Source organism: Aristolochia californica, unplaced genomic scaffold (genome assembly GCF_029961685.1).
Source record: "Aristolochia californica isolate CCGP_79_NKW_82.1479 unplaced genomic scaffold, dmAriCali1.0.hap1 SCAF_7, whole genome shotgun sequence".
NCBI lineage: Eukaryota > Viridiplantae > Streptophyta > Magnoliopsida > Piperales > Aristolochiaceae > Aristolochia > Aristolochia californica.
Genome location: NW_027182268.1, coordinates 39,868,995 through 39,891,780, shown reverse-complemented (window position 1 = coordinate 39,891,780; position 22,786 = coordinate 39,868,995). Strand labels below are relative to the sequence as shown.

Genomic DNA, 22,786 nt, shown 5'->3' with positions numbered 1-22,786 from the left:
CGCGATTGAATGGGCTCTTGTTCTATAAACCAATCACGTTTAATGATTCATCGATTGTTTCAAGATAAAATTTGCACTAAAGTATTTGAAGGACACTTTTTGGTGATCGATGAGTTCTTTTTTTTTCTTTATAAAACGGCTTAATTCTGAGATCATTACAGCATTATTAACTACGCAAACAACAAAAAACCCGTTCGGTGGCAATATATACGAAACTGGAGGGGTTACAGATGGATGTGAGGGAAAGTCGCCTTCTATCCAAAAGAAAAAAAAAACAAAAAAAGTGGTACTATGTGGCCAATGGTAGTTTGTGGGAAAACTATTTCTTCTTAGTCAGAAATCGTCTTCTTGACCATAATGAGCCGGAGGTGCTTGGAACTCGGATTTTACTCACTCTCGACCTTCAGAAAGACTCGATGTAGTTCTGGAGCAAGCCTGTGCCTATATTTGAGGATGCTGACTCCTTTTGACAGAGAAATAAACCAAACTCAAGTCTTAGATCAGGTGACAGATGAAAAAGAACCTTTTCACACCTTGGGAGTACCGAACTAGAACTCACACCCAGCTTTATGGCCTCTTGTCACTCTCATTTTCATATTTCGGAGTCACTCTTCAGATGCAAATACTTGCAATTGTCATTCTTTAATACTTGCCATACTACTTAATTCGATCTGCTGATGCTCTATCTGCTTGACAATACGAGGAATTTCCCCTCTTGTAAAAGACATGGAAGATAGAGACATAGAAGTGTCTCTCCTTGCTAGACGACGTTGCCTAATTCTGGAGATGGCCAAAGATACATCTCCTATAGATGGTCTTTTTCTTGGGACTTTCTGTGTGCATCTGTAAGCAATAGTGGCAAGAAGCTGGACTTCTTCAAGATCACATTTTCCAACGAGATTTTGGTCCAGTATCTCATCCCAGCCTTCTTTTCCATCCGCAGACATCGCTGCCTAAACCATCAAAGACACTGTTCATATATTCATGCAAGAAGAAGCAGTCAAATAGAAAAAAAAAAATCTTTATCAGGCATCTAGTCAATGAGTAACTTGGTTGACTTTCAGTTGTGACTGGTTAATGAGTAAATATGTAGCACATTTCTTGTTCAGGGAATCCTCAAATGTGCTTATCTATGGTGGAGCTTTTCTGGAGATCGTTTTAGTTTTTGCACCATTATGTGCCAAGTTCAGAATGCTCCGATAATTAACTTTGCAATGGTACTATAACCCTCTCCAAAATAATAGCTAAATTAATCAACTGGAATTTGCATGGAAGGAATAATGGTTATGAATATCAATGGGAGAGCGGACTTACAAGATCGATATAGTCTGATAGACCTTGCTGTGGATTTATAGCACTCAGTAGTTCAAAAAGTATAATTCCAAAACTGTAAATGTCACTCTTCTTGGTAAACCTGTTTGTTGACATGTATTCGGGGTCCATATAGCCATATGTACCCTTCAAACCTGAGTTTCTGCCATCGAATACCTCTTCCTTGGATAACCCAAAATCTGCAACCTGAGAACAAACTCAGATAAAAGTTCTATTATCTAAGTATTTTAAAAACTCAAAATATTCCTTTTATCATAGTTCAGCATTCAAAAACAAGAGCACAGCCATTAGATATTTCCATGATGAACTAAGCAATGTCCTTCAAAAATTTTAAAATTTAATTTCCATAACCTAGTAAATTATAACTTCTGGAAACAAAGCCAATGCTGCAGTGGTCAGTGTGTCCATGGAAGTGTTTGGGTACTGGAGGCATGAAAAAGGACATTGTATTACCTTAGCCCTCATTTCTTGATCCAGGAGTATGTTTGCAGATTTGAGGTCTCTATGTATCACTGGAGGTACAGCCTGCCAAGGAATCAGTAAATTAGTCAGACTTAATCGAGATATCAGTTGAGTTCACAGCAAATGCAACATACCCCTTCATGAAGATACTCAATTCCATGTGATACGTCATGTGCAACTTGGAGTCTTTCATCCCAGCTTAGAACACGGTGGTTTTCTCCTGAGGAAAACATACTGTTCAGTATCTATACAAGGTTTGTGAACAAGGAAAAGATCGATAGAATGAAGCAGCACATCTCTATTTTGGCATATTGTAATCTTAAGAACTGAAAATCATCAGAGGGAACAGGTGTACAAGTGGGGCAAAATATTCAGGGCCACATATGGTTTGTAGGCCTAAGAAAAACCCAAATTTAATTTCTTTAGTAGCTGAGGGAACTTGCAGATATTGGTAAAGAATTGACTTCAGGGTTGCCTGGAACTTGCCTTCAGCTGTGCCACATTTCATTCTGGTGATATGGCACAAGCAAATTTTCATCGTGTTCAGTTTTTATCTGCCATTTAAAGTGGCTGTTCTTCATACTACACATGCATCATGCTAGTCTTACTCCTACAATTGAGTACATAAATAATATGCAAGACAAACAGCAATGGTGCCTCATCCTTCTGATTTACCATATAGAAGGTTTGCCAAGTTCCCATTACTCATGAACTCATAGATCAGCATTCGTTGACCTTTATCAACACAGTATCCAACCAAGTTGACAAGATTCCGGTGATGCAGTCTAGCCAGTAAAAGTACCTGGAGAAATAAACAACGACGAAGTGGCATGTTGTTTTCCAAGAAACAAAAAGAAAAGCAAAAGCAAAGCTACCATGTCTTTAGAGAACGGCAAAGATAACATGGATAAGATTTTGGATTGTAGCTCTAGTTAAACTTCTAGCTTAAAGACCACTAACTTTACTTAGAGTTTTCTCCATACACTTCTTTTTAATCTTAAGTTTTATATTGCTTGCTCTAGAAGAGATTGCACAATATGGAGATAAAAAGCATAAATGACTTCCAATTGAAAAAGTTAACTTGATGCAGCTTGTATAAAAGGTAAAGATAGCTGTCTGTCTGATGAACAACATGACATGCCCACCATATCTTACCTCTGTCTGGAATTCCCTTTCTCCTTGCTTTGAATTGGAGGCAAGTACTTTAACAGCTCCAGTTTCTCCGGTAGGCATCGTGGCTTTGTAGACTGGCCCAAAAGAGCCTTGTCCTAAAACAGTGGTAAAATTGTGTGTTGCTTTCTGCACATCCCTAACAAAACCATAGCAGATTAGGTTAGGATATGAACAGAAGATCTTAAACGTCAACAAATACAGAAAAGTTACTTAAAGAAAAAACCCAGCACATAAACTGGCATGAAATTGAAGATGTATAATAGAAAAAAGATATTGCATATTGCCGATTATTCTTGTTGAATACAAATCAGAATTCGAATATTGATTTGATCAAATCAGTTCACACGTTTCATCATGTTTACTGTAAGCAATTCAAAAGGTGGCTGGAAGCATCAGAAAAGACAAAAGGCCTTCAATGTAAATGTTCGACTCAAGCCAACATGCACCAAACGAGTTTCACACCAATTTACACTGTGCAGTTTCTCCTAATCTTTGTGTTTTTTTCTTCTTGTTTTTTTGCTTCTTCCCTTTCCCTAATTCCAAATGTTTCTCTTACAATCTAGACGGGCAGTTCTAGAATTTTTTTCCCACTTTTTCTCATTTCAAAATGGTTACTCTAAAAAAAATGGAGATTGGCGCACAATTTAGGGATTAAACTTCTTGAAATAAAAATAATAATGATTTTGTCTTGGATATTCCTTATTTTAGAGATTCTGGGTAGCTTGAGAGAAATGACACAAACCTGATGTCTCATCAATATGTATAGGTTGCAGCTTGATACTGTAAAATACAATCTGCCATATGCACAGTGCTTTCCCCCTTCTTATCCAATTACCTCTTGTGCAATTTTTCAGTTGCAAAAATATTTGAACATGGCTCTTAGATCTTAAGCATCATATAGAAATAAAGAAGCAAGAATCCAATTATGACTAGACAACGAGATATTTTACAAAAACTGCACAATTACATCTAATATAGTTAAGAATGGTCCCACATAGATCAAAGTTTACAATGGTCCTATGCCTATTCATTGGGAAGAGACTTCCTAAATTGGTTTATCATTTTTAGATGGACCTAGATCTAAGTTTATATGGTATTAGAGCTGGTAATCTTATCTAGGCCTCTATCCGCAACTGTCCATGTGTAGGAGTCACAAAGGGCCTACATGTGAAGGGGTTTATTAAGAATAGTGATATATGGATGCAAGATTAGAAAGATCCTGTAATTATTTGAAAGAGGCCTCCTAAATTGGCTAGTCATTTTAGGATATACTTGGACCTAACTTTATTAAATGCAAGTTTGTCTATTGTAGAAATTTTTGCAAACAACTCTAAAATCTGAAGATCCTCAATATCTCACAAGCCTAAATACAGAACTTTGGGATTAAGATTAACTGTAACTGGATTATGGGATATTTTTCTTTACTTGACTCATCGATATATTGTGCAAACAGGAAATAAATAATTTAACTCTGACATTCCTGGAAAAACATTAACTGTAATATGGTCGATGAAAAAAAAAAGTACTGATGATATACACTTGAACGGAAAAAAGAAAATCCATACTTGTAAGTGTATCTTGGGATCCCTGATCTAGAAGCAAGTAGATCACCATCCTGGTGCCCCCACCAAGACCAGTGTGAACTCCTTTTTCCCTGCTGTTGTGACTCGTGATCAATTTCTGAAGTAGATAATGATGCACTGAAGTCCATGCTTGTACCAATTCCATTGGTTCGAATCGGCAGAGCAGCTGAAGAGGTCACACCATTTCCATTTGCATGCAGGGGATTCTGCAATCGCTTCCGGTAGAATCTAATAACTATATAAGCAAAGACCGCCACAAAGATCCCAATGGCCACACCAACTGTGACCCCAATGACAACTAAATCAGCTTGTTTTCCCATCCTCTGACCGCTTTTTGGTGCGAAAGGGTGAGAACATCTAGCAAAAATCATAAATAAATCAAATATCAAGGCCATAATAGAATAAACAGATTCAACAGATGAATGTAGGGAGAAAAAAGTAGCTCCATGCCAACACCATATGACAGAAATGGCGAAAGGGTCTGTTTTAAAATGGAAAGAAAAAAATAGGCTTAAAGTATGGGGATCTATTCTGTTAATATGACCTTGTGGACTCAAGCCTCATACCGGTAAAGTTAAGCAAAGGAAAATCAAGCCCAGTGTCAGCAAGAAAGAACCTCAATGCTAAACATGGTTAACTTCAATAATCAAGGTAAACAATTACAAAATAGATTATCCTAGAAAGTTTGACAAAAAAAAAACTTTCCAAATAATCGAGCCTCTGAATACAAACCCCACCCCCACCCTGCAAAGATATGTAGGTTTCTCAGTTATGTAGTATCAAGAACAAAAGCAAAAGTAAAAATTGAATTTTGAAAGATTGTGGCTTAAAGGAGTAAAAAACTTGCTTTTACCAACTCACAGGTAACTTCTACCTGATAAAGTGGCTCACATCAAAACCTCAATCTTTAAGTTACACACATGCTGAAGAAAAAACACTTTCAGGTGTCCTCATTGATATATTAAATTATTGTTTGCAAAGAAAAATCTACTTGTTGAATCTTCCAAACTCAAAAGATTTTAACATTATTGTTATCTCTGATTTTAACCTTTATTTACAAGCAGATAACTTCATATTCCGCAGGAGACCAAGTCTCTGCTACAGTATTCCAGTTTCGTCAACAGTTTATGAGAAAGTAAATCTATATACATGTTTTCTCATGTTGAATTTCTGGAAAAGATAAATATTTTACTAACTTGATGTAATCTGAGTACATGAACCCTTATTTATAATGAAGGAAAGTAGTAGAATCCAATTACAATTAAACTACCCTTGTTCCAATTGTTAAGTTGTGGAGTCTAATTAACGCCTTATGCAGAGTTAGCGCACGGATCGACATTAAGGATGGTTTGGGGATTTCATACTTGTATTTTGGTCGCCCTAGTTTTCTCTTTACATTTGGGGACACTACTATTAGGGTTATCATCGAGAAGGATCATCTGTTATTGTAGCGGCGGAATATAGGACGTAGTCTCACATTGAGGCGAACCTGTATAAATCTTGTGCTTTTTGTGCTTGATTATTTCTTCTTCTACGATTATTATTGCTCTCGTTAGTATTGAATTAGGGCGTTTAATTCCTAACTCCAATTACACCCAACGTCTAACATTTAAAATAAATCCTAGCATAATTAAACAATTGAACATAAATAGAAGACTAACATAACTAAAACACATTTTAACTGAAACTCTTCAGTGAGACCTCTTCCATAATAATTTTGGCTTTGTAAGATTTCTTATTGTGAGAGTCATGTAAGACTCTTCCATATCATTTCTTTAATATCTTTTGTTTTATCTCTTTCTTTTCGGAGGGAGGTTGGAGCTATTCTTGTGACAGGTATTTGGCTCCAAGATGGAACATTCACTAGGATTCCCAAGAATGAGACAGTAAAAAACTGAAAGTTTCCTGAAAATAATAAAGCACAATTGAGCTCTATACTTGATGCAGGATCACTTTCCTTCACCGCATTTGTAATAAAAAATATCTCCCACTTACATTTAAATCATTAAACCGAATGAGCTCACGAAACTCTGTTCAATATTAACAGTATCAATTTTCTGTCAGAACTTCAAGACCTATGGCTGAAACAAATGGTTTATTTATATTGTCATTCCAAGAATTTCTTCAACAACACCTTTCATCTGCAACGGCGTCATCTACATGAACGAGCCGTTATATGCTCGAAAGCACAAAAGCCCAGAGTTCAAACACGACAAAGCAAACAAACACTCCTATAATCCCAGGAGACAAAAACACCAAAAGAGTTCCAAAGAATAAAAATTCAAGAAATGAGCGCCTACTGGTTTAGAGGAAAAGCATACCTTGGGATGGATGAGCCTCGGTGGTTCAACGGACGGTACTGCCGGTTTTTAACGGATTGCTGGATCTCTTCAGTTTCTCAGGCGAGCTATCTCTGGAATTCCTGCTTTCTTCTCTCCTTCGCTGTTGGGGAAAGGAAAAGTGGACTCGGCCAATTAAGGAAGCAGGAAAGTTCAACGAAATGGCTGTAGCAGAATGTCGAATGTGGAATATTTTGGGGCAGTTTTGTCCTAAGAATTAAATTATGCATGGGAAATGGTTGGACGAGAGTTTATTGAGTGAGAAGCCGGTGGTATTGATCCTACCTTCTTCTCTTCCCGTCCCACAGAAAAAAGAATGAAACCAAGTTGGAATTGGTATTTGAGAAAAATAATATTAGTGAGAAGCAGGTGGTATTGATCCTACCTTCTTCCCTTCCCGTCCCACAGAAAAAAGAATGAAACCAAGTTGGAATTGGTATTTGAGAAAAATAATATTATTAATGAAGTGTAAGTACAATATTAAAGTCAGTTACAGGTAAGCTTTTATGCCATTTAACATCTTTAAAAAGTGGGTGAGACTAATCAGGGTTTTTAGAGCTTTTAAGATTAATCAGGGGACCAGAAAGATCTGTGGCGTACCGCTGCTTTTGGTAATCCAGTGGCATCTCTTCAGGTCTCTGTCGTTATAATCCGGGTGGACTTTCAGAACTTCAGCTTTAGCAATCCCATTTCTCTCAACTGGAGCAACATCTTGATCAGGAAGTGCAATCTTTGGTTGTTTTCTATCCCAGTAACTGATGGAGCTACCTAATGAAGACTTGTTTGAAATCTGAGAGAAAGAAAGAGGAGAGAGTGAAAGAGATGAATTGCTCTTATGAAACGCAACTGGGTAGATCTTCAGTAGGTGCTTTGACAAGGGGTTCCTATTGGCCTTCTCCTTCTCCCTCAGACTTCTGTTTCTCTCCAGAACAGGCTGCCTAACATGTTTGGAAGGCATGTTTGGAGAAAAAAAGAAGTAGAAAGCACTCTCATAGCCGTAAAGGGGCATCTTCTGAATCTCTGGGCTTTTAAATATCAGAATTCCGAGTATAGTTGGCAGCTTGTGAATTTCATGGTGGATTGAATCATTCAAAGCTTTTCGGCACTCATCAAGGAGGACTAAAGAAACTTCAGTTGTGAGAAATCTTGAAGGAAGACGTATGATCCAATAAACACTGGTTGTGTATAGAATATACTCCAGTAAGAGAATAAGATCTGTCTATGAATTCTTGCTCTGTTGATGTATGTATGTGTTTAACCAGACTCGAACGACGATTACGCACTCAAGAGAGTCACAGGCGAACTCAACCTTTTAAAGAACCAGATGGCAGCCATTTCTGTTGCAGCGTTTGTCTCGAACAGGTTCAAAAAGGCCTTCTAGAAAGTCCAAACTTAATCCTTACTCCTACCAACTTCGAGAGCAGATTGCCTTCATAGACAGAGATATCCCACCCATCATGCTCTCCTTTCACAATTTAAGTTTTTGGTTAAGGCGTCAATAGTTAAAAAGATTTCATGTATTTTTAACTCAGGGTAGAACAAGAGCGAAGCTTAGATTGGATTACAAAACGACTTCAACTTCAGTTTTTGAAACAGAACACAGCTAACTAACGGCATCATCTCTATTTCTCCACAGCGTCGCATGTACAATCTTTCGAGATTAGCCGTGCCTCCTCGTTCCACTCTTACCAGCTTCAACCTGTCCAGTTCATCAAGGTTTAAGCTCTTTAAATTTGGAATCCTTCTGAATGACAATGCAGTGTTTCTCCATCATAAGCTTGAAGAAGCTCAAGCTCCACAAGATTAGGCAATATTGAAGTTACCTGAAAAGGTCATCCATGAGTCTGGACCCTTGCAAGTTTAAGCGAACAAGGTTCCTGAATGATGGAACCCATCATGGTAGCTGCTCTAACCTCCATACTAGATACAGACATTGGAGAAGAAGTGGTGGGCACAACAGAGGTTCAAGACCAATAATTTCTTCTTCATTGGTTGTCCTCAATGACAAAGATATCAGTTGGATCTCATTTTCATTGGAAGGGCATAACTGGGTATCTTCTTCTTGTTTAGAATGATTATGCCCAACTTCCTCAATTGATTTAACTTCTATAACTCTTTTAACTATCCCTGGTGCTTGTCCTGCATCTATGAGTTCTAGCCTTTGAAGATCCCCTAAACAAGCAATTCCAGCAGGAACTTGCACCCCTCGTATACTGTCTGGCATATATAAATTCTTGAAATGATACCATCACACAAGGAGCTATGGGCACCTTTCAGATCCAGTGTCAGTAGATTCCTGAGCTTCACTACAGATTCTGGGAGGGATTCAATCTTTGTATGTCTGAGACTGGGATACTGTAGATCTCCCTAATTTCCCATGGGAGCTTCTCCATAGGAGCGCTTTCCATATCTAGGACTTTGCGGAATTTGAAAGTCAGAAAGAAGGAATTTGGAAGAGAGGAGCAGGATCTATAGGAGCAAAATACAAATAAACAGAGGAAGTGCGATGGGTTTGAGCCTGGTATCAAAGTCTTGGGATTATTCTGGATGGATAACGGTCTGATTGATTTGGGCAATTTGTCAATCAATCAACCTTCCTAACACTAATGAGCCATTTATACATCACAGTTTCTCATCCATAAGAGACCTGACAACATCTTTTACAAAAGAATAGAAGCATTCCCGGCATGAACCGGGCATTAAATTGGATAAATGTATCTGATGGGTTTGTCCAACATGCCTGCATACCACGCTGGGAAAGCGGCACACATTTGATTTTGAGTGCTCTAGACCGCAAGCTGCCAAAATAGTGTGTGTGGCAGACCTTGCAACTTCCTTAAATTTTTCCACTCCTGCACACGTGAAAAACGTTGATCAGTTAAAAATGTTCATGGGGCTCAACAGTGATGCATCACATCTTAGGAAGGCTCACAATGCTTTGCAGGCAATACAACTTTCCCCATTTTTGTTCAGTACCCCTGCAGACACCAGGTAGATACAAAGGAGCACTCCAACATCATGGTCAGTATGAAAAACAAAATATCTTAGCCATTGACCATGGCCTTCACACAACATGGCAGATTTTATTGGAAAGAAAATTGGCCCATAACTGATCAATCCCATCAAACCTGTATGGCGTTAGGTAAGTACCACAATAAAAAATGGTAAGGCCTTGGCATCACTTACACCAGTAATGACAATCATAAAACAACACATCATGTGTTTCATGACTGAAGTTGGGAAGGAAATGGATGAAAAGGTCGGAACAAAATGCTGCTGGTTGTGAACATTTATTTTGGAGAGAAAGATACAGATACATATCCAAAAGTAAATTAAAATTTAGTCTATGTGATTGAACACTTAAGAGGTATAGATTTTATCTTCCATATTCAATAACATCTTTCCCAGTACACATCTACTTAAGATCACAAGGCAGTGGTTTTTCTTGCTTCACGATGCAATGAAATAAACTGCTTGAATCAATGGAGCTTACACAAATGACATTTTTTAGCAACTCAAAAATACCAGCTGGCACTAACATATAACAGATCATACCTATCTGCCTGTCTTTGGTGAGTAGCTTCAAGTTGAGCTTGACCAATGACTGAATCTCACTCTTGACATCATCATTTTTTCTCAAGACTTCCTTGAAGTTCTCATCCACAAAACCTGGCTCCTTAGTTGGTCCAATCTGAGATTTTGATGTGGCAATGGGCTTTCTTTGACTAGAAGATACATTTGATTTTCCTGGTGATAAAGCAGCTGCAGTTGATACCAAAGGAAGCGCAGCTGATCCCTTGAAACAGTCTGAGACCTCATCCCTTGAAAGGTGCCTCGATTTCTGTCCTTTCCCAAGAGAAATACCCGCTTGAGATTGCTTTGAAATTAGCTTCACAGATGATAGCTTTGCATCTAACTTCTGTTTCTCACATTTCAAGTGTTTGTGTTTTGTATGTGCTAGATCGAGAGAACAGTTTCTATGGCTGCCTAGTGATGCTATATTACTGCAAATACTATCTTCAAAGGATTTAGTTTTGAACAAGTGGGAGGTTGAGTTTCTAGAGATCGATTTTTTTGTACTATTTTTCTTATTAGATGTGTGATTATGCGTACTTGTGCCTCCACAAATCCCTTGAGCCACTTGAGCCATTTTGAGCTTTTTCCAAGCTAGGTCAACATCAGCAGTGTCCTTGTTGTTCAGGCTCTCACTTGAATTTTTTTTTTCTGAAATTGTTTGCATACATTTTTCAGAAGAGGAGGAACGAGATCGACTTGAACCACTGGAAGTCACAACCTTATTAGAGCCTTTTCTACAGCCATTCACACAACTAGATCCAAGTACGGTAGATGAGAAAGTCACTGATTCATTTCGCAGGGCATTCCAATTTTCTCGTAACTTTTTTATGTGAATATGTAAATTTCTGCAATGGTGTAAGGTTCTGGCATGTGGTTGTTCAGGAGTATTTCCAACTGAAGATGACCTCCCTTGAGATTCTTGGCTGGACAGTGTCCTTTTGGGCTCCAGCCTGGGGTAAGAGGAGAACTTATTCGCTTGTAACCCATTTGACCCTGTCTCCTTCTGCACAATTTTATATATGGAAACATTGGCCTCACACAGACCAACTCCTGAAGTATCAGAGAATTCTTCATTGCACAAGTCCGCATTGACTTGACTTCCTGAATGTTCATTCCTCAATATAGAGCAATCATGACAGTACCAATCACCTTCGGGAACATTGTGTCCCAAGCCAACACAGTAAGTATGAGCAGCTGAGTCACAAAGATCACAGAGTAAAAGAAGACTTTCATCCGCAGAACTGTGGCATTCAAAACAGCTGATTTGTGCATAGGGGTCAGGAGGCCCTGCTGTTGTATTTCCTCGAGGATCATAAACCTGCAAAAGCATCTCTAGCAAACATTCCTCAACTTACTTGTAATTAAGGAATCACAGTTAATGAAATTTGAAATCCAAAGGCTATAACTTTCATTTCTTTCCATGCACAGATCTCTCCAGGCAATAGTATTAAAGAACATGTAGTGAAGGATGAGCCCGATGCCATTCCTTGGTGGCTTTTGTATGTCCCTTGAGAACTGAGACAGTTGAATAGAGCAGTTAAGAATAAAAAAGGGTTTGTTTCGGGAAACTGCAATGTGTATCCAACTTTCTTTCTTGTCTTTTGTTGATTAGTGATTAGAGACGGGTCTCATCATTTGTAGGGAGATTGAATAAGAAGCATTTCTACCTTAAGCTCCATCTTATAATTATATCTTACTAATTTTAAAAACAATGCAAGTTTTATCCAGTTGGAATAAGCAAGGCTGCAAGCAATGTTATGCGCAAGAAAAACACAATGGAACCCAGCAGTTCGAGAGAAACCCAAGACGAGCAACTTCACATAGAAAAAGTAGAATAAAGTAGATCAAGATAAATAGGAAGATTGGCAATAATAAATTCCAACTCAAAGTAACAAATAGGTTCAATACGAACAAAACATAAGGAGAATACTTATAGAGTGAATGGTGGAGACAGCACACACCTTGCCAAGCGATTTTACGTAGTCACTGTGTCAACTTTGGTATTTTTATATTTAGGCATTCATTAAACACCATGATCACAGGCAGAACCAGGAATTTTAACTCTGGGGGAATAAGTACGAATGCATCATAATTTAGATGGAAGGAGCCTTCCAATGAATTTTTAGTAATAATGCCAACTTCTTATCATATGTTTTTTTTATTGAGATGTCCAGAATCACTTTTAAGACAGAATTTATTAATTAGCTGTGAGCTTGCCATCGTGAATGACCTAGTTATCTGCTTCCAGCCAAAGTCTTTTAATGCATCTGAAGAATTTTCAGGGAACTCATATCACCATGCATCAGCAAGTGAGAACAACTTCAAGCTGAAAGAACTACATTAATTAGAGTTTCGGAAGATCAATAAGCTTGTTTCAGCTCAAATGAAGCCCACATTCCTAGTTCAAAAATATTGGAGTTGAGAGAGGAACTCAAAACCCCGAGTGTTTTGGCAAAATCAAGTTATATAACTAGAAGTTACTGATTCTGAGTCAATTAATGAATCAAAATTAGCAAGTATATAAAGGGCAAAAGAGTAACACGTAATTGGCTCCCCGCAATTTATTTCACTGATAATCAGTTTGCATTTGATTCCTAGCTTTTGCTTATATGTTAAGAAGCGTTACTAGAACATGATAATGCAGTTTGACGTACCTCGCAAACCATGAAGGTTACTGGAAACTGCGGATACCCGAAATTGAGTAGGATTATTACACGATTTTTTTTTCCGATTTGTACAATTACCAATGAAAAGGTAATATCTTGGTAAATGTGGTATCAAAGCAGCAATTTTTAAGCCGAAATTCTGGTTCTCCGTCTATAAAGTCTAAACTGGCAAATGCCAAACATTATTTTGGAAATGAATAAATAATGTTTTGTAGGCAAAAATTTCCCAAAAAACAAAAACTCGAAGGAATTATAGCATCTGAAGATCTCACCTGATCGCGTACGGGAACATGGACAATCCGTTCTTGTTCGAAGACGCCAGACTTTGGCGGACGCCGAATCGTTCTAAAACGCTTTTTACACATCGGACAACGTGACTCCACCTTTGCCCACTCCATGATGCATACAGAACAGAAGTAGTGACTGCAGCTATCAATCCAACCCCGGATTGCCAGCCCATCTTCGGCAAGACAGATGCCACACGTCTTCCAATTAACCGACGCTCCATTTTCTTCTTCTCCTTCTTCTTCAATGCTTTGCTCCTCTTCGTGTATTATTTCCGTAATTTTTTCTTTACCCTTTCTCGTGGTGAGAGGAGAGGTGAGGAACGTTCCGAGGCGCTTGTTGGGTGGAAAGTCGAGGCTCGAGCCAAAGGGAGTTTCCATGGTGAGATTATCCTTAATAGGATCCATAATCCCAATCGCCCTTTTTCTTCTCTCCAGCTCTCCCTTCCCTGAGGCCTGATCTTTCGCTTAGAATACAAAATTCCGAAGCACGGATGCGGCGTATACAACCGCCAACCAGAGTAATGAAAAATAAAACCGCCCGAGGACCCTAACGACTAACGAAGAGGATTAGAGGGTCCCAGGCTACCAGGCGAGGCTCCCCAGGCCAGATCCGAGCAGAACGGCTCAAGAATAGGAGTGGGCATCGGGTCGGGTTTTGTAGGTAACCCGATCAGACCCCATGGGTTCTAATTTCCACCCCGCCGGGTTTCGGGTCTGCTTTTATTGAACCCGACCAACAACGGTGGTTTAGTCTTTTGCTTTCTAGTTGTGGATTTATTTGATAAAAAGGTATTTTTACGCTATTAGGAAAATGTCGGGATGATGTGGCATCATAAGTAGAATACACTTTCATCTTTCCAAATGTACCCCTGCGATTGTCTTTCCCCTTGGTTTTCTGCGAAAGAAAACACCGAATCCTGCCACTGTCGCGCACGCTTACTCCTCCCCTTTCAAACCCTTCTCCCAGATGACACTAGAGGTGGGTAACTCCTTCCTCAAATTTTCATCTTTTATTATTCATTTTCGTTTCTGTATAAATTGGTGTCTGATGTTTGGGTGCAACATGTTGTTTCCTCATAGAGAAGATTTTTCCAGTTTCTCTTTCTTGTTTCATATTAACCAATATCCAAAATCAAGGTTATAGCTGCGTCTTCTCTTATTTTTTTTTCGTCATAACACGTATCGAAATCTAGTTTATAGCTGCATTATCACTCGTTTGAGAGCCGAAGATGATTTTATTTCATTTCAGGTATTCAGCTATGGATTTGCAGAGATTATTCACAATTTTTACACCCGTTTACTGCTATGAAATAAATTCTCGTTAGCTTCGCGGATGGACTTCTGTTTTTCCTTTTTCTCCTCCCTTCTCCTATTTCTTTTGGGTCTTCTCTATCGTTAATCTTTTCTTTTTAGAGTTTATTTTCATGGTATCAGAGCAAAGGGACTAATCTACGTCCACCTTTTTTCTGCATCTTCTATTTCTAGGACCCGATATCATATTTTTTTCTTCGAGCTACTGCTGTTCTGATTGCAATTCAGTTTTAAATTGCTTTTCTTTTGGTCTCAGGGAGAGCTATTACCTATAAAAAGTTCAACTTTGACAATCCCTAGAATTTTTTTTAATCGTTTATGTATTGAGATTGCAGGAAACCTATTTTGAGGTTTAATCATATTCTTTTAGTAGTATGTTTGAGGTTTAATCAAAATCTTTTTGTACGTGTTAAGAATTTCCTGGAAAATATGTTATCAACCACTTGGGAAACATTGTAGACTTTCCGGGTACTTTTCTAATAAGCCACTAATTATCAATTTCCTGGCAACCTGCAACTAGGAAATCTAGTTTAAAGTTTTTCTGTGACATATATTTCCAATTATGGGCTTTAACTAGGAGTTATATATCTTCTCTTTTTGTAGGAGTGAACAAGAGTAACCACGCAAGTCATTTGATTTCATTCACGTACCTTTATTTTTTATGAAGTCAATCTCTTATCCTTCCATGGCATCTCCTTCCATTCTTCTGTGGGCATGGGTTATTGAAGCACTTGCGGATTTCAAACCAGCTGATACTGATCTCCTTCAAGGTACAAAGTTGGCAAAGTATATCAGTTATTTTGAGGAGAAGAAAATGTATCTTCTTTTTTAGACCTTCAAGCATTCATTCTCCTCAATCCTCCTTATAGTTCCTCATTTGCAATTTTTTTTTTTCATGGATTAGGTTAGTACCAGTTTTATTCTCACTTGTGTTTGTTGCAGCTTTATTGTCTAGCGCTCCAGGCATTATGAGTGATTTGTACGCAAATGCTCGAGAGAGAGTTTCCTTGAAACTCTTAGAGGGATGGTTGGATTCAAATTTTGACAATTCAATTGATAAGTTGGCAATTTATGCACCTCCTTCACCAGGCTCGAGGTTGGCTATTGATGCTGGTGAAAAGAGTGAAGATGTGCTGATAAAGGTAACTTTTTTTTTTCCAATGTGGGTTATTGGAGTTCTCTGATGGTATTTCTTTTTACAAGAATTGGTATGTTTCTTCTAGTTCTGATTGTGGATTATGTACTTTTTAAAATTTTGGAAATTCTAGTTCTAATTATGATGTTATTGGTAATTATCTTATTGTATTGATTTCTGAAGTAGGGAATCAGTATTCTTAGATTGTATTTTGGCTTTCCAGATGCCAATGGGATTGGATATGATGAATTTCATCTCTGAGATTTGTATAACCTTTATTAAGGTATTGATGAGAGGGCTACTAACAATTCATTGCCACACCATTGCTTGTATACGCATGACAAAGTTTTTAGGCTAGATTGGGAAAATGATGTATTTATATGCCTATGAATTGTCATATGTAATTCATACTCACCAATCAGTCCTACATAGATACAACAATAAGACATTGGTTAGAGAAAAATGCAAATTTTGCTGTAAAAAATGGTGATCCACTGTTGTCAACCACCAACTATGATTTTGAGATGCTTACACTGCTTTTCACAAGCAAGGGATAGTGAACCCCTTTTAATCATTCAAAATCTAATCACTTTAAATGCTGGCCAAACACCAAAACATGTAACATGAGGACTGTATATTGTGCTAATTTTTTTTTATAAAGGGATAGACAAGATGAAAATGTGTGGACCAACAGGATATTTTCCTTAGTTTATTCGACTTCAAATGACAAGTTTATGTTATGAGTAAAAAAAAAAAAAAATTGAATATCGGTGATATCAATTTGTTTTTACCAACTTGCAATGAGAAAAAATAAACTCCATGGTTAACTTTGTTGAGACAGGTATAGAATTAATTCACTTCAAAGAACTATGCATAGATGAGTAGTGGTTGAATGTAACATAGAGGGGATGGTGTGTGAGTTAGTCAATGAGGGCTGTACAGAAGATACGAGGGCACTAGCATTGATCTGACCTGGAGAGGGAGAGTGTTACCAGCAGCAAGGTTGCCAAGAGACTCACGCCCTTGCCATTAAATTAACCTCATGATTGGCTTTTTTTTGTGTGTGTATGATGGAGCAAGATCTAATATCCTTGATCTCATAAAAAACCTATAAAAGGACCAAGGGGCAGGAGGCTTCTTGCTCAACAGTCAATAATATTTACTGAGTTGCACTTATCTATCAGTGAGTAATGAAGGAAATCTTAAAAAGCTCTGTCTTTTCCAAAAATGATTCTGGGAGCTCAGCAGAATCAGCTGTTTGAAGCTGAAAAAACCTTAGCTACCAGAGGCAGGGAACTCCCCATCCATCAGCCGTGGGTACCCTTATATGTACAATCAAAATCATCATAAGTTAATCATCAGGAGGAAAGGCTTCCATGGATGGGAAATTCCCCATCCATCAGGCACAGCTTATTCTCAGAGCTACAACCAAAATTCATCTTAAGTTAATTATCTGGAGTAGAGTCCACATATGGGTGCCCTCAACCATGAAAACAGAGAACACAACCATTGCCATGGAGACCAAAGGTTTGAATGTTTCAATCTTGTCGAAGCTTTAGTTAAGTTTTCTGCTTTCTCTATCTCTTCTTCTATTAATAAAATCATCATCTAACATTCATCATTTAGCTTTGGTGGATCAAAACCAGTCTACTAATTTTGAGACCTTATTGTTCTTTGGTGTATTTCCCTGGTGCTAAAATCTTCCTCTAGATTTTTTTTTTTTGGGTTTTCAGATGAGGACGTTCAGCAACAATCTGACAATATTCTTATCTTCAATCAGGTGGCAAGAGCCTTTTGTCTGGGAAAGCATGGGTCAGAGTTGAAATATGAAGTGGAACAGTTCATTCACCATAAGAGAGCTAACTTGCCTGCTTTTGCATTAGACCAGGTGCAGGAAATTTTATGGTTTAAGATTAATAAGATTTTGTTCATTCCACTCTGTTGTCTTAGCTCTTTAACTTTTCATGCACAGCCGATGGATACCTTCCATGAAGACAATCATCCATCTGCCCCTGATATGAAGGATATTACTAGCCGTGCTAAACAAGATGAGCATTGTTGTTTGGACCAAAGTAAGAGCCTTGCCAGGCATGAGAACAATGATGTAACAACAGAGAGGCACAAAATCAACTCTACCTCCAAGATGTTTTGGTCATCAGAATTGAGCTTGACAGCAGGGGTCCCTGAAAATATGAATGAGATCTTAACATCAAGAAGAGCAGCATTGTTTCAACAGAAAATTTCTGAAAATGAAGAAGTCAGAAATGATGCTAACATCCAACAGCTAGACCAGAGTTCTGCTGCACCACCTTCTTCCTCATTCTTGAGGGAAATCTGTGGCTCTGCTAAAGAAGATGAAGCCCATTCTCTAGAAAACCATAGAATTTATACAGGCAGTTCAACTGAGGATGAATCTGCTACGAGGCTTTATGTTGGAACTGCTGATCCCAAGTCTCACTCTTTCAAACAGAGTTTTAACACCAATGTCCATGGCACTATGAATGGACTTATAAGACTTGCAGAAGCAGCATCGCAGCAGAACACTAATGAAATTGACAGATATAATACTGAAGAAAATATTCAATTATGTAATCAGAGTTCTGATGTTCAGCCTTCCTGTAAGAGGGTGGAGGTGCTTAATGATGTGCCTGCTGATGGGGCTGTTACTGCCTTCCCTGAAGGGAGGCCCAAAAAATTTTGTATATTTGAAGCGAAGGATGCTGTGCCGGAAATGAGCAGCAGTAATGGGTTGTCTGATAAAGGGACTAACTTCAATTCAGATGATCATCTAGTGATTGCTGAGAAGCAAAGATTTTTGAGTTCCCAAAAGCGTCAGCTTTGCATAAAATGTGAGGGTGGAGGTGAATTACAGACTTGTTGTTCTAGTGGGTGTGAGTTGGCGATTCATGAGAGTTGCTTGTGCTCATCTGTTAGTTTTGATAAGTCCGGAAAATTTTACTGCCCATTTTGTTCTTATACTAGAGCTAATGCTGTGTATAGAAGAGCCAAGAGAAAGGTTGCATTGTCAAGGAGAGCACTAACGGATTTCATTGGTAAAAATTTGGTGGATGGGTGCAGTGGGAAGAATAGTCCTGTAACAAGTGCCAGCAAACCACGTGAAACTACAACAAAGGGAGAAGTTTCCCATGGTAAAACCGGTCAAAATGGTAGGAAGACTAGTGACAGTCACATAGTAATGGCAGTGATAGAGGGTATGGAATATAGCTGTCAAAAATCTCCCTGTAGAGAAGCAGAAAGGCTGAACTGTGATGAAGCAGGTATGCCTTTAACTAGTGATAGACATGAAACATTAAAAGGAGACTCACCTCACAAAGAAGGCAATGATGAAGATCAACCTGCAAGAACATTGGAACCTTTTTGTGAAGCTGTACCTTCTGGGAAGACTGGGATGTCTCCAACCAGTGATACTGAACTCATTGTCCCTTTGAAAGATGGAAGAGGAAATGTAGAAATGGCTGATAACCAACAGCACAGCAATGGTGTGGAAGATGGGAAGCACGATGAAGGTGCTAACCTTAACGAAGTCCATAAAACAAATGCAGAAAAGACCATTGTGGCTGGTATGAAATGTACAAAGGAGAAAAGACGGAGAGAAGTAGAAGCACAAGACCCTTCCACCTCATCTAATGTAAAAATGGGGGTTGCCAGAAGTGGTAGTGAAGAAGAAGGTTCCAGCTACGGCATCAAACGCCGAGCTCCAGCTAGGCATAAGTAAGTAATCATTCTGATAACCTAGGCATGCAACATTGAAGGAAACAAGTTTGGTCTTAGTAGTTTTGAGTATGAAGCATGCATTTTTGACATTTCTTATTATTTCTGTAAATTATGTGTCATTTTTTAGCATTCTAGTTTCCTTTTTCTGCTGGCAAATTCATTACTCTTTTTTTTTTTTTTGAAATAATGATGATTTCATTAAAGAATAAGGAAGAATCAAATCATTAAGTAATGATCAAATTTTTTACTCATGATTGGGTGATTGTTACTGTTCGAATGAGGAGCAAAATTTAGGACTGCCGATGACTGTTGTAGTGACCCTTTTGCATTTCTTTTTGCAGTACGAACCCACTACAGCCATCTACAAGGAGAAGCAAACTACTTTGGACTGCAGAGGAGGAAGAAAGGCTAAAGGTACCTGTTCTCTTATCATGACCCCTAACTTAGTGTCTTGTGATTTGAGCAAATAAAATTTGTAAAGCCTTATTAGACTTGTAAGAAACCCTTGTAATTTTACCTTCTCTATTTTGGCTGTAAATATTAGTTTATTGACAAATCGATGAAATTTATTCTCATTTTACTCAGTCCACGGGTACATTAGTATTTTGTGAAACAGGGGGTCTTGCCTGTCGTGAATTTTGTGGGTGTTTATGTGTTGTATAGAGTTGCTTCTAGGCTGAGCTTACGTTTATTCTTGGGTCTGTGATTCTTCCTTTTTTAAAACATATGTTTCGTTGTTTTTAGCATCACACCAGCTACTGGAAAACTGATTTAACCATCATTTGATGTTCTTGCACTTGCAGGAAGGAGTTCAGAAATTATCAGGAGCAGGGGGGAGAGGCCTTCCTTGGATTAAGATTTTGGATTATGGCAGCCACATATTTCATAAAACTCGAACACCAGTTGATCTTAAAGACAAGTGGAGGAACATTTTAAAAAATGTTAAAAAATAAAAGGAAAGGTTTGCTTCTGCGTCCTTTTTTGTTCTTCTTCCTTTTGCTCGTTTGTTTTTCAAAAGAGGCAAATTTTATTTGGAGTCGATGCTAGAGGATAAAATTCAAGCTAGAGGGGTTCCATCACATCTAAGGATCGATGGGACCTCTTGTTTGGCCAACGAGATAGCCAAATGATTGGCTGATTTGAGAACATAATTCTAAAAACTAAACTGATGAAGAAAAATATCAAGAATTTCATAGAAGGACAGGTGGTGATGCTATGAGATTGGAGTGACCTTCAAATCTAGAGTTGTCCACCAAAGGATTCTTTAAAGATAAGGAGGTTGTGCCTAAGAGTAAGGATGTCAGCAGAGAATCCATCCCTGACTTGTAACCTGTCCTTGCACTCCTATCTTGTTCTTGCCCTCAATTCCACCCTACAATCGTATCTTCTTGTCTTGGCCTTGCCTTGTAGGCATTTAGTGGGTAAGGTTGAACGGATTTTTCATGAGATCCCCTCGGTTTCAATATCTATTTAAGAGGTTGAAAACACCAGTGAACACAGCCTAGTGCGATTCTCTGTAGCTTAGTTTTCCTTCTGCATTAATTGTCACCTGTTTGTATTTGTAAAATGCATGTCCTTTACAAATAACAAATACAAATTTCTTCAAGCTTCTTGCCTCTGTGCATGGATCAGTTGCCTCGGTAGGTTAAACACCTTGGTTTTCTCAGTAAATCTGTTTGAAGTCAACCTGGATGTTCTCTCTTTAATAGGATAATAAGTGCTATTAATTTTCTAAAAAGTAAAAATTCATATATTCTACTACCTTATTTCTCTTTATACACTTGAAGAACTCCATCCTTTGAAAAAAAATATAAAAAATCAGTGATGCGTGGAGATAAGAGTCTGTATTAGTGAATTCTCTAAAGAAGGCCAAAATCTGATCAGTTTTTTTTAATGTAACATCTTTTAATTGATCATGTTATTTTTGGTTATTTCTTGTGATTCAAAAGGATCATTAACATCCCACACCAACTCTCTTTTCATTTTGGGTACTCGATCGATCCTCTCCAATTGTACATGGAAAACGATTCTATTTATTGCATGTTTTTTTTTTTTAAGATTTCAAACTACACCTTTGACTGGATTATTTCCCTTCTTGCAACTTTGTCCACATTTTTGCAACCCTGTCCCTGCTTCGCCTTGTCCCCACTTAACCTCGTGATGGAGTTGATTTTTCAATCATATCTTTATTCTACAGGTTAATCGTATCGTGATGGTGTTGCCTGCAGAAAGCAGATGGAGTTCTGTTAAGGAGTTGGATGGGTAGGTGGTGGACGGATTCAGTTTAGACTAAACAAGAAATGAATTTGGTCGATAGAATTCAGTTTAGACTGAACAAGGGTGGAAAGCATCTTTACTAGCACTTAGATCTTCGATTCGTAATTTAAAATTATTCCCACAAGGCCAAATGCAATGATGTCTGAATCAGTTATTAGTAGAAGAAAATCAACTGCTCGATAATAGGGGTAGCATTGAATCGAGCCGGTTCGCGAGCAGTTCAAGTTCAGTTCAGTTTGATTCGATTTATCTGGATCTCAAACTAAGTTTAGGGTTTAGAGATTTATCTGAGTTTGAGATCTAGATAAGGCTTGTTTGACTTAATGAGCCAAGTTCGACCGAATTATGGTTCGGTTTGAAAGCTCGCAAGCCAGCTTGTTAACGGGTTCGGGATTTGGGATCGGGAGCAAGAGCGAGGAGAGTGGGGGGGGGGGCTTCGTTGTTGTCGACAGTTGCTTGCCGGCCGCCTTCATCAACAACTACTTGTCGGTTGCCTTCGTTGCTGCTCGGTTCAATTTTTTTCTACCCTCATCTTCCTTAGCCGTTGTTTCTGTCGCAGTCGTCAGCCTTGACGGCGGGTCCTCGCTGGTGCCGCTAGACCCCCTTCCCTCTACATTGTCTTGGCAGAAAACTAGAGACCTAAGTTAGGGGAGAAATAATTTTTTCCCCCTTGTGTATGAAAACATCGTGCGATTTCGCACGTGCAACTTTAACTCGTGCAATTTCGCAAGTGCGAGATCATAAGCAAGTGAAAAAAAAAAAACCTCTTTCTTAAACTCTGACTGTCCTTTCCACATGGCTCTTAAAGAAACTCAAATTGTCTGAGGTAGCTTCTTAATGCCAATTCCACTCAAGTTTTTTTAGAAAAACAAATTGGTAGTATTTTAGAACTGTTGTTGTATGAATTCAT

At 38.4% G+C, this 22,786-nt stretch overlaps 3 protein-coding genes across 6 annotated transcripts; 1 reads left to right on the top strand and 2 right to left on the bottom strand.

Moving 5' to 3' along the window:
- Positions 1 to 96: 96 nt before the first annotated feature.
- On the bottom strand, positions 97 to 7,564 carry LOC137936574 (calcium/calmodulin-regulated receptor-like kinase 2). 3 transcript variants are annotated; one of them, XM_068781329.1, is made up of 9 exons: positions 7,490 to 7,564; positions 6,872 to 6,992; positions 4,533 to 4,907; positions 2,950 to 3,103; positions 2,470 to 2,596; positions 1,929 to 2,014; positions 1,786 to 1,857; positions 1,315 to 1,518; positions 97 to 953 (listed from the first exon to the last, which is right to left on the bottom strand). In XM_068781329.1, exons 3-9 carry the CDS (start codon positions 4,868 to 4,870, stop codon positions 636 to 638), a joined length of 1,299 nt encoding a protein of 432 aa, XP_068637430.1. In that variant the 5' UTR covers positions 4,871 to 4,907; positions 6,872 to 6,992; positions 7,490 to 7,564; the 3' UTR covers positions 97 to 635. The 3 variants fall into 3 exon arrangements, with proteins under 3 accessions (XP_068637430.1, XP_068637429.1, XP_068637431.1); XM_068781328.1 differs by lacking the exon at positions 7,490 to 7,564 and having other exon boundaries at positions 6,872 to 7,051; XM_068781330.1 differs by lacking the exon at positions 7,490 to 7,564 and having other exon boundaries at positions 707 to 949; positions 6,872 to 7,051.
- Positions 7,565 to 8,476: 912 nt separating this feature from the next.
- On the bottom strand, positions 8,477 to 13,920 carry LOC137936893 (PHD and RING finger domain-containing protein C126.07c-like). 2 transcript variants are annotated; one of them, XR_011109586.1, is made up of 4 exons: positions 13,404 to 13,920; positions 10,445 to 11,783; positions 8,713 to 9,741; positions 8,477 to 8,588 (listed from the first exon to the last, which is right to left on the bottom strand). XR_011109586.1 is itself a non-coding variant. In XM_068781845.1 (3 exons), exons 1-3 carry the CDS (start codon positions 13,821 to 13,823, stop codon positions 9,512 to 9,514), a joined length of 1,989 nt encoding a protein of 662 aa, XP_068637946.1. In that variant the 5' UTR covers positions 13,824 to 13,920; the 3' UTR covers positions 8,477 to 9,511. The 2 variants fall into 2 exon arrangements, 1 of the variants encoding a protein (XP_068637946.1); XM_068781845.1 differs by having other exon boundaries at positions 8,477 to 9,741.
- Positions 13,921 to 14,343: 423 nt separating this feature from the next.
- LOC137936798 (uncharacterized) lies at positions 14,344 to 22,086 on the top strand. The gene is made up of 8 exons (XM_068781683.1): positions 14,344 to 14,397; positions 15,333 to 15,499; positions 15,672 to 15,871; positions 17,645 to 17,752; positions 17,837 to 19,596; positions 19,941 to 20,013; positions 20,403 to 20,560; positions 21,797 to 22,086. Exons 2-7 carry the CDS (start codon positions 15,391 to 15,393, stop codon positions 20,550 to 20,552), a joined length of 2,400 nt encoding a protein of 799 aa, XP_068637784.1. The 5' UTR covers positions 14,344 to 14,397; positions 15,333 to 15,390; the 3' UTR covers positions 20,553 to 20,560; positions 21,797 to 22,086.
- Positions 22,087 to 22,786: the final 700 nt, after the last annotated feature.

What these genes read in the sequence shown, in the direction of transcription:
- LOC137936798 (XM_068781683.1), top strand. Translation starts at nt 15,391, where the DNA reads ATGAAGTCAATCTCTTATCCTTCCATGGCATCTCCTTCCATTCTTCTG. An exon ending in TGATACTGATCTCCTTCAAG is followed by an intron (nt 15,500 to 15,671) that starts GTACAAAGTTGG and finishes TGTTTGTTGCAG; the next exon opens with CTTTATTGTCTAGCGCTCCA. An exon ending in CGAGCTCCAGCTAGGCATAA is followed by an intron (nt 19,597 to 19,940) that starts GTAAGTAATCAT and finishes TTCTTTTTGCAG; the next exon opens with TACGAACCCACTACAGCCAT.
- LOC137936574 (XM_068781329.1), bottom strand. Translation starts at nt 4,870, where the DNA reads ATGGGAAAACAAGCTGATTTAGTTGTCATTGGGGTCACAGTTGGTGTG. An exon ending in AAAGGGAATTCCAGACAGAG is followed by an intron (nt 2,597 to 2,949) that starts GTAAGATATGGT and finishes TTATTTCTCCAG; the next exon opens with GTACTTTTACTGGCTAGACT. An exon ending in TTGAGTATCTTCATGAAGGG is followed by an intron (nt 1,858 to 1,928) that starts GTATGTTGCATT and finishes ATTCCTTGGCAG; the next exon opens with GCTGTACCTCCAGTGATACA.
- LOC137936893 (XM_068781845.1), bottom strand. Translation starts at nt 13,823, where the DNA reads ATGGATCCTATTAAGGATAATCTCACCATGGAAACTCCCTTTGGCTCG. An exon ending in ATGTTCCCGTACGCGATCAG is followed by an intron (nt 11,784 to 13,403) that starts GTGAGATCTTCA and finishes ATGCTTTTGCAG; the next exon opens with GTTTATGATCCTCGAGGAAA. An exon ending in CACCAAAGACAGGCAGATAG is followed by an intron (nt 9,742 to 10,444) that starts GTATGATCTGTT and finishes TCACGTGTGCAG; the next exon opens with GAGTGGAAAAATTTAAGGAA.